This window comes from Lipotes vexillifer, unplaced genomic scaffold (genome assembly GCF_000442215.2).
Source record: "Lipotes vexillifer unplaced genomic scaffold, Lipotes_vexillifer_v1.1 scaffold1771, whole genome shotgun sequence".
Lineage (NCBI taxonomy): Eukaryota > Metazoa > Chordata > Mammalia > Artiodactyla > Lipotidae > Lipotes > Lipotes vexillifer.
The window spans coordinates 409,695-419,444 of record NW_006770128.1 but is presented as its reverse complement, the minus strand read 5'-3'; the positions used below and the strand labels follow the sequence as shown (position 1 = coordinate 419,444).

The 9,750-nt window shown below is 56.6% G+C and overlaps 1 protein-coding gene across 1 annotated transcript in view; it reads right to left on the bottom strand.

Annotated features, from left to right (window-relative positions):
• Positions 1 to 316: 316 nt before the first annotated feature.
• Positions 317 to 9,750, bottom strand: part of TMEM163 (transmembrane protein 163) — a 257,272-nt gene continuing 247,838 nt past the window's right edge. Inside the window, exons 7-8 of the mRNA XM_007446031.1 lie at positions 1,780 to 1,921; positions 317 to 377 (exon numbers count right to left, since the gene is read on the bottom strand). Of these exons, the coding sequence (XP_007446093.1) occupies positions 317 to 377; positions 1,780 to 1,921 (203 nt within the window). The remainder of the gene's footprint in view (positions 378 to 1,779; positions 1,922 to 9,750) is intronic.

Genomic DNA, 9,750 nt, shown 5'->3' with positions numbered 1-9,750 from the left:
TGGGAGCACCCCAGAGGCATTCCACCAAGCAGACGTCGTATCCTCCCCACACGAACCTTTTTTACTGCAGAAGATGGAAAAGGTCAGTCCTCCCGCCAGAGACGGGGTCCTGCTCCGTGCTCATGGTCCTGCGGTGTTTGGCGGGGGCAGTGGCAGGAGGCAGTGCGGTCCGGCCTGCTGGGGAGACCTGGTTCCCGTGAGCACAAAGAAAGTGAACGTTCAGTTAAACATCAGTACCGTCTGCCTGCGTGCATGGAAACCTCTGGTGGCCCTGACAGTCCTCATGCGGATGCAGGGCAGCCGGCCCCGGCCTCCTTCACTCAAACATCTCGTAGTGGCGCGTCTGCCTCACCCTGGGCACCATGTCGATGAGAAGCCTGCGAAGAGAAAGGCCGGTCACCCCAACACAGACCCTCCGCAGCCCTGGGCCTGAGCACTTGGGACACAGATGGGGGCTTTCTGTTTTTTTAATAAATATAATTCACATACTATAGAATTCCTACAATTCAGCGGTTTTTAGTACAGGCAACCATCACACCCACCTAATTCCAGAACATTTTCATTGCCCCCCAAAAGAAACCCCATGCCCTCTAGCAGTCACTCCCCACCCCATCTTCCCCTGACAACCACTAATGTACTCTCAATCTCCATGGATTTGCCTATTGGGGATAGTTCCTATAAGTGGAATCATTCAAGATGTAGCCTCTGGCAACTGGTTTCTTTCATTGGGCGTGTTTTCGAGGTTCATCCATCTATCAGTAGTAGCATGAATCGGTATTTCATTCTTTTTATGGCTGTATAAATACTCCACCGCATAGCTCTACCACATTTTATTTATCCATTCATCAGTTAATGGACCTTTGGGTTCTTTAAAACCCGCATACGTTGGGCATACGAGTTGTCCCTACTTTTTTGCCCACTGTGAATAATGAATGCCACTATAAATGTTCATGCATAGGTGTTTGCATGGATGTGTTTTCGTTTCGCTGGAGTATACCAAAGGGTGGGATTGCTGGGTCAAATGGCGGCTCCGTGTTTAACATTTTGAGGAACTGCTAAACTATCCCCAAAGCGGCTGAACAATTTACATGCCCACGGGCAAGATACGGAGGTTCCGATTTCTCCACATTCTCACCAACTCTTACTGTGTCTTTTATCATAGCCATCGTAGTGGGAGAGAGGAGGCATGTTAACAGTTAAAAGCTCAGCACCTTTGAGAAACTGTTCTCTTTTCAAAGGCCGACTCCAGCCTAGATGCTGGATGCAGAGCCAGCGATGCCTGCTGGGCACTTCATCAGTGAGAGGCCTCAGGCTGGGCTAGAACCAACTTTACATGTAGCCCTCCTGCACCGAGTCCTTTCCGTAAAAAGTTCTCTAAGTGTGAGGTCCCGGCATCTGTAGCAGGTGGCAGAGGGGACTTTAAGGGTGAGGACACCCCCACAAACGCCTCCCTGGTGCATCATCACGACCCTCACTATAGAGAAGGAAAGGGGCACAAATCTTTAGGCACGAAGGGTTAAAAAGGGAGGACCGTTCAGTGAACTACAAAAGACAGCAGACAAAAGCGGGCCCTTTGTGACTGAAAGCCTAGGACCCTGGTCCAAGTCCTTGCCTCACTTCCGTCCCAGCCCCCATAGTAGGTGACGGCTGCAGGGGGCTTTTCCAGTCTCCTGACCTCCCCCGGGGGGCGGAAGGGTCACAGATGTAAGATATGATCACCAGGGCTGGGGAATAAAGCACCCGTGGCCGCCCGGAGAGCAAAGAGGAAACAGCACTTACTTGACCCCATAGGCGAATATGGTGAGGCCGATCAGCACTCCGATGCTGCCGTCCAGGTACCAGACCGCCGAGTTGTGCTTGAACACCTCGGCGCTCAGCAGAATGGAGAAGCCCATCACGGCCCCCACGAGGGAGTTAAACCCTGGAAGAGAAGCAGAGAGGGGCTGAGGGCAGTGCCCAGTGAACTTGCTTAGCCACCAGGAAAACTACCAAAATGCCGGGCATGCCTCTGCACCCCGGAACGCGTACTGGAAGGGATGTTCCAGAAGCACTTCTCGGGTGAGAGCCACCACCTCAGACACCCACATGGTTTGACAAGTCTCTGCTCACATGTCACCAGAGACCTCCCTGGAGGGAGCTGTCACCCTCACCGTCCATCCCCTGTCAGCCACCATGCCCAAGTGACAGCCTGTGTATGGCTCCTGTCGTCTTCCTCCCATGCCCCAGGGAAACAGGTCTCCAGAGGGGCAGGGGCACCAGGCCTGCCAAACACACAGGGGACACTCAATACTCAGTGACTCACATCTGTCCAGCGTCTGCTGGGCAAGTACAGAGCTGGGATCGTCTCAACTCTGAAGTCAGATTATCACCCTCGTTTTACCAATGAGAAAACTAAGTTGAGCAGAGTGAGTGAGGGTTAGTAAACTGACCAGGGTTATACAGATTGAGAGGGGGCAGGGCTGGGATTCTACCTGAAGCCGTGTTCTCTGCCGTGTCTCCTAAGTCACCCAAGGATTTTCCACTCTCCGGGAAAGAAATGCAAAGACTAGCATTAGCTACCTGGTTGCACAAAGGGCAATCCAGCCAGAACTGGAGCTAACAGACGTTCATCCCATCTCCTTTCACGCACGTCACCTCAGTGGGTCCCCACGACCGAGGCATCGCACTTCCAGTCTACCTGTGGGTTTTCCAAGGCCACATGGGAAGGGGATGGTTTAGAGGGGCTCCTGGGGTCTCGCCGTGCTGTGAGCCACAAGGCTCCTCGCCTGCCCTAGCATGACTGGGGCCTGAGAGCAGCTGCAGGCCCACGCTGCCCAGTGGTCCCCTGGCAGCTGCCCATGCAGGCCAGTGACCTCTCCGACAGCAGGCCTGCTCCGTTCCCTGGCAACTCCACCTGGGTAAAGGCGCCATGCTTCTGCTGAATAACCTTAAATGCATTCATTCACTGTGGGCTGCACCACTGCGGGGCTGCGGGGTGTTCTAAATGAGCAGGGGGAGAGGAGGAAGAGTGTAGGGTAGAGATGACTTAGGCCAAGCCCTTTCTCAGGATCCACGGGGTACACCTCAACAGGCGGCCCCTCGGCAATGGGACCGAGATGAAGCTGGGCCTGCAAGGACATCTCATTGCCTGTTGCATCACACCCTCAAATCTCCATCATCTCCCCACTCCAGGTCTCAGCTGAGGCCCCGGCCTTGTACTTCTTAGAGCACACAGGTTCAGACACCAACGCTTCATCTTCCCAACACCAAGTCCACCGCCCGCCTATGCCTGCTGCCCTCCCATACTCAGCTGCTTCTCCAGTCACTGCCACTCCTACGTAAGACTGGCACCTTCATCCCTGCCCGCTGAAGGGCTTTACTCTTGAATTTCTTCTCCCTCTCCTGGCTCACTCCCACTGGGATAAGTCTTAGCATCATCACCCACCTCCACCTCCTTCCTGGACCCACCACGATCCCCATTCACTACCGCCCTTCGCAAAACTCCCTGGAGAGCTGGCTACCCCATCACACCTCCCATTCTCTCTTCACCCCGTCCCACTCAGGTCCCTCCCGCCCCCCAGCGCTGCCCTGGTCCTGGATGGCTCCCGGCTGCCACAGGCCGTGGTTAACACCTCGTCCTCATTGCACGCCCTCCTAATAAGAACACGTCTCTTCAGCCTCAGGTGACGCTGCGCTCTGCTGCTTTCCCGCTTTGCACTCTCGATGGTCCTTCTCAGTCCCGTTTGCTAGACCCTCCTCCTGGAGCCCATCTGCATGCCTGGCTTAGTCCCCTGAACACTTCCTCCGCCTATATTCTCCGGCCATGTTCTCAGCTCCATCCCGGTTCTCAGCTCCATCCCGGTTCTCAGCTCCATCCCGGTTCTCAGCTCCATCCCGGTTCTCAGCTCCATCCCATTCGGCAGCATCTCCCTAGTTCTCCTTCGTCCTGACCTTTCCCCTCAGCTGCAGACATATAAGCATCTCAAACTGAACACGCTCAGAGCAAAAACTGCTGCCTCCCAACGACTCATCCTCCGGCCACCCTCTCTGTAAACAGCGCCCCCGTCCACCTAGCTGCCGAAGCCAAACATCGAGGAGCCCAGCCTGGACTTTTCTCACATCCCGAATCTCGCCCGCCCATCAAGTCATTCTTGCCACCTGTCAGCCCCCAAACCCGCCCCCGGTCTAGCCCCTTCCCGCTGCCCCCCCTGCCCGCATCTCCCATCCTCTCCACGAGTCCCCTCGTGGCAGCCAGACTGACCTCTGCAGCGAACAGCAGCCCGGTTCTGAAAACCATCCAGACTCTTCACGGCCGGCGAGTCCTGCGGCGACCAGCCCCTCCCTCCCTCCTCGGCTGCACCGGGCCCGCCGGTACGCTCCTCGGCCCCCCGCTCCGGCCACGCCGACGCCGCCCGCAGCCGCCGGCCCCGGCCTCCCGCGCAGGCCTCCACCGGCCGGACCCCTCGTCCTGGTGCCTCCCACGCTGCCTCCCCAGCCTGGACTCAGAGCCCCTAAGGCCGCCCCTCCCTCCCCCAGCCACACCCTCCTACCGGCGCGCCCTTGCTGCTGCTTCGCGGTTCTCAGTAACAAGACATTTTTACCATTTTTCTTTTTGCAGACATCCCTCTTTCCTACCAGAAATGTCCGCGTAAGGACAGGAGTTTTGTGTCTCTCCTTGCTCTGCTCCAAGTCCCAGCACAGGGGCTGGCACTTCTCGGGGACTCGGTTGATTGCTGCATTAAATACTGAGTTAACAGATGGAGGGAAGGGGGAGGGGAAGGGGAAGGCACGGACATGGCCTTAGCCGTGGACTCCCACCGGCCGGGCTGGGCCGTCCAGAGGGAGAGAGGAAGCCACCGCTGCCCAGGCTCTGGGGGCCTCCCTGCTGAGGTGGGCCTGCGGCTACAGCTCTGGGGAGAGAGCCCCCCGAGAGGCGGACGATTTGCCCCTGAACTTCAGGGTGTGGCCTGGGGCCCCCTGGAGAGCCAAACTTTTCCAGTCGCTTCCCGAGGCTATCCACAAGGTTCACACCCGGCGGAGCCTTCCAACCCACTTCCACCTCAATACAGGTGACATGGGTTAGCAAAGGCAAACCCCTCCACCTTCCTGCCACCGGGGACCATATCCTCCAGAGGCCAGTCCAGGGGACTGGGTGGAGAGAGGGGCCGGGACTTGCTGGAAGCCTGCGGCGGGTGAGGGCTATTCCAGGCGGGGCCTCCACCTGCCCTGCCGTGTCTACCTGGGGATCCCGGCCCACCGTCCGCAGGGAGCACTTGTACCCCTCCCCCAAGGCCTCCACTGCAGAGAGCAGACCAGACCTGACAAAGAGCTTTCTCTGGGTGCCCTGTGGGTAGCGGGAGGGCAGGGCTGGCATCAGCTTCACCTGAGATGTGTCCCACCAGTTCCAGGTCCCAAGGCCAAATCGCTAAGCCTTCCACCTTCGACCGACAGGAGACAGGCGCCCTTCCCCGTGCTACGTCCTGGCCTCCCCTTCTCAGGGCCGCCCGGGGACAAGGCTGCAACCCAGGCCCCTGTGGTGGTAGTTTCCGTGGCTCCTCCAGGCTCGCTCCCCTCTAGACCATGGGGAAAAGCAGTCAGCGTGCCCCCCCTTCTCTGTTCCCCGTGCGGCTCATGTAGCTGACTCCACTCCGCCCTTGTCACCGCAGAGTCTCTCCCAGCTCCTCGCACGCAGAGCGCTTTGGAGCTCCCCACTCTCTGTCCTGCCCATGGTTTTGGCCTCTGCATATCACACCCTCAATTCTGCTTCCATCTCTCCCCAAGGAGGGGGACAGCGGGCCCACTCTGAGACCGGGGAGGCCGTATTTCTCTCCTGTCTCCTGATACATCAGGATCATCAAGACACTTGCCCTCTCCCATTAGTAGAGGCTGGCATATACCCTCCTCTTGCGTCTGGCTGTCCCTCGAATCTCCCTGTTCTTTTTAACAAATGGAATCAGACCAGTCCTCTTAAAAAAAGTCTCTGCAGCCCACGTCTTTTCTCAGAAGGCCACCAAAAGCGACCTCAGAGACCACTACCCTGTCAAGGGGCTACCTGGGCTGGAGTTTACCTCTCAGGCATCAAGTTGGGGGAATTTTGTTTGGGGGGGTGGCTAGAGGAAAATGGCAGAGACGAGCTGGATATGGCTGCTGCCCCAGGGCAGGCTGGAATCCTTCATTCTCCTTCCTCTGTCTTTGTCGTGGGTACCACTGGGCCCCCGGGGCCCCCAGAGAAGCCCGGAGGAGCTCAGAAAGGCTGCAGAGGGTGGGAGGTTCCCCCAGACAGCCACTAGATGTCCACTCACTCCACCAAGTCACCGGGCTCTGCCAGCCCAGGACCCACCAGTCTTTCCTTTCGACAGTGGGGGGATCCACCCACCCCATGCAGACTCCGGATGGTTCACAGCTGGTGGAAACTTTCACCCTGTTCACCCACACCTTCCAGGAGTCTCTGACCTGCTCCGCTCCGCCCACCTGTGGTTGTGACGGAGCCTGACTCATTTCAGCTGCACCTCTTATGAGCCTGTGCGGGGACACTGGAAACGGCACACCCGGACTGGGGGACGACTCCGTACCCACCCTGCGGCCTCCTTCAGAATTTTAGAGGCTTCCTAGCGGCAGCTACTCCCCAGGAAGGACACTGAGCCCACAGGCCACCCATCTTCCTAACGAGGCACACAAGGCCCCATCGGTCACTCACCTCTGGGCCGCTGTCCGCACCCCACCCAGGCCCATATGCTTGTTCCATCTGCCTGTTAAAGCCAGGGCTCTTGCCAAAAATAAATGCTGTCATCATCTTAGAAAACAAAACAATGTCTCAGGAGATCTTGATTAGAGGCTCTAACAGTCTGGCGTTGATGACTAGACAAGAATCTGTGTAACGAAGCACCTATTAATTGTATGCAGGAAATTCTAATTCAAAGTCCTTCATGTACTTGAAATCCACCAGACTCTTGATACTTTAGAACAGTCAACCCAGGCCCCTCAACTCGGGTTTCCAGCTGTCCTGCAGGCAGCGCTGGAGCCCGGCTGCTGGCCCCTCGTTCAGAACTCCCCCCGGGTACCTTTCCACAATCTTCCTCTGTCTGATTTGTGGTACTAACTTGCTGCCCCAAATCCTTTTGCCTTAAATAATACAAAGCCAGCTTCAGCCTAGTCCTTATAGCAATGATCGCATGCTGACTAAATATCCAAAGCAAGAAAACCAAGCAGACATGATTTCCTGCGCTGCACAGCATAGCACAGCGTGGGGAAGGAAGTCTGGAATTTACCTGCACCCTGTTTTCCCCAATCCCCTGAAGAATTGCCTCCTAACTGTAAGGGCACGACCCCGGGACCAAGGAGCTGTACGTCCATCCTGCTTCTGAACCACGGGGAGGGGTCATTACAAAGAGAAGTGGACAGTGTAAGTGAGAACTGCGTCACCAACAGCGTGGAGCAGCCTGGCCGGGTCCACACAGAGCTCCAGCTTAGAAGCCAGCCGCCTCGCCAGGTGACAGGTGAGACCCGCCCGCCCGCCCGCCCGCGCAGCACCAGAAGCAACTGGCTTGACTTGGAGAGAAAGCACTTGGCCTGGGCCCCTGCCCTGGGCCAGAACCAACAGTAACGGCAGGCATGGCTCCTGAAGCCCAGCCGGCCCCCGACCTCCCCACATGAGGGAAGAACAGAGAGCAGATACTTACAGATGGTTCCCTACTTCTGCTCATCGATGAATGAGGAAAATCGGGATCCCAGACAAGGCAATTCGCAGGAGGCTGTAATTACTGCCGCCTATTTAGCTGACACTCCCACCAAGCGGGGGACTGCAGAGCGGGACAACCATGCCCCCTGATGGCGGGGAGGGGGCCCTCATGGGTGACAGGCTAGGGGACGGGGGTGCTGCCTCAGCTCTTTGCAATAGCGGCCCCTGTCTTGCTCTGCCGGTCTGTCTCTCCTCAGCCTCCACAGCCAATTCATCCTCGAGCCCTGCCCATGTTACAAATATCGCCGACCCTTCCTCCATTCCCCCATATCCCACCCCCCCCGACCCAGGCCACCACCCCGAGAGCTCCCCAGAGACCTCTCCCCTCCCTGAGGCCTCTCCGCTCTGTTCCCTACTTTGATGGCCACAAGTCTCTTTTAAAAACATCCATCATGTCACCTCGTCTGTTTAAACATTTAGCAAAACATCCAAAATCCCACGCTTGACCTAACGTGCTGAATGGTCTGCCCTCGCCCACTCGTCGGGGCCCCTCATATCCTCCCTTCCTAACTCTCCCCCCGCAGATGCCCCAGGCTCCCTTTTCCGCCTGTCGGTGGAACAATTTTCACTTAAACCACCCACTTCTCTTTGTAATGACCCCTCTCCCTGGGTCAAGAGTAGGACGAAAGTACTGCTTATGCAGGCGGATGGTTTTGTGTGTGAAAATGATGACATCAGGAGTTATTTCATTAGAAAATACATACTTCTCATCAGCGGCTTCTCTTACACCATACAAGATGGTGGGACCTTAGAACGAGTGAAGCCTAAATAGAAACAGCATCTGGAACGCCTATAAAGCGTTAGGTGAAGTCACCAGTCGAGGGAGGGGCACCCACTGTTCTGAGAAGAAGGGGGTCAAGCCCCGTGGTCATGGGTAGAGAGGGGACAGGGCCTTCTGCCTGGCGGCCTGGGAGGAAGGTGTGACTGCTGGGTCCACATTCAGGCTCCCGGCCCAGTGTCTCGGCTGCCAGTCATCTGAATACAGAAAGTGCTGATATCTGTAAGTCAGAGGGGCTCTCTGACTTACGGGATCAACTCAGGGCAGACAGAGGAGCGCCCGCTGGGTACTCACCACCTGGAGCCCCAAAAACTGTGCTGAGTGGTGCAGCTTCCCCCAGGCCTGCCTTCCCATCCCTCGTGTGCAAGGTGAAGAGACTTCGAAAGGAAGGAACAGTTCACGTCGCTGGAGATTCAAGGTCCAGCCAGACCTCTGCTCTGTTCAGGCCTAAAGGGAGCAGGCAGAGCTGTGCCCCTCAGAGCAACAGAAAGGAACCTGGAAGGTGGCCTGGAGAACCCACACCCAAACTCCTGGTTACTGCTCTCAGCACAAGGCCACCTGTGCTCTCATTCCTAAAAAAAGGAGGATTCCACAGCCAAAGGAGGCGTTTTCTTTTCCAGCTTAAAAAACACCAGACCACAAAAATCACACGGAGTGAACACTTCTCCCCCAATCCTGGAAGCATCACTTTGATCTCCTGCCTGCCTGCCCCACCGTGCAAAAGTCCAGCTCCACACACAGCAGGGCATCAGCACAGGATTAGGAGCCCAAGTCCACACCGTGTCACCATGCTCGTCACTTGGGAGAGAAAGGCCCTCTGACCGCCATCCGCCCCGTCCTCAACGGATAACAGCTACCCACGCGTGACTGCGCCCACGTATTGCACATAGGAGAGAACCCTGAGAATCTGAGGAGGAGGGAGCGGTGCTTTCCTTAAGAAAGAAATCATGGGAATTCCCTGGCAGTCCAGTGCTTAGGATGCAGCACTTTCAATGCCGGGGCCCGGGTTCAATCCCTAGTTGGGGAACTAAGATCTCACAGGCTGTGCAGTGCAGCTGGAAAAAAAAAAAAGAAAGAAAGAAAGAAGAAAGAAAGGGAGGGAGGGAGGGAGGGAGGGAGAGAGAGAGAGAGAGGGAGAGGGAGAGAGAAAGAAAGAAAAGAAAAGAAAGAAAGAAAGAAAGGGAAGAAAGAAAGAAGAAAGAAAGGGAGAGAGAAAGAAAAGGAAGGAAGGAAGGAAGGGAGGAAGGGAGGGAGG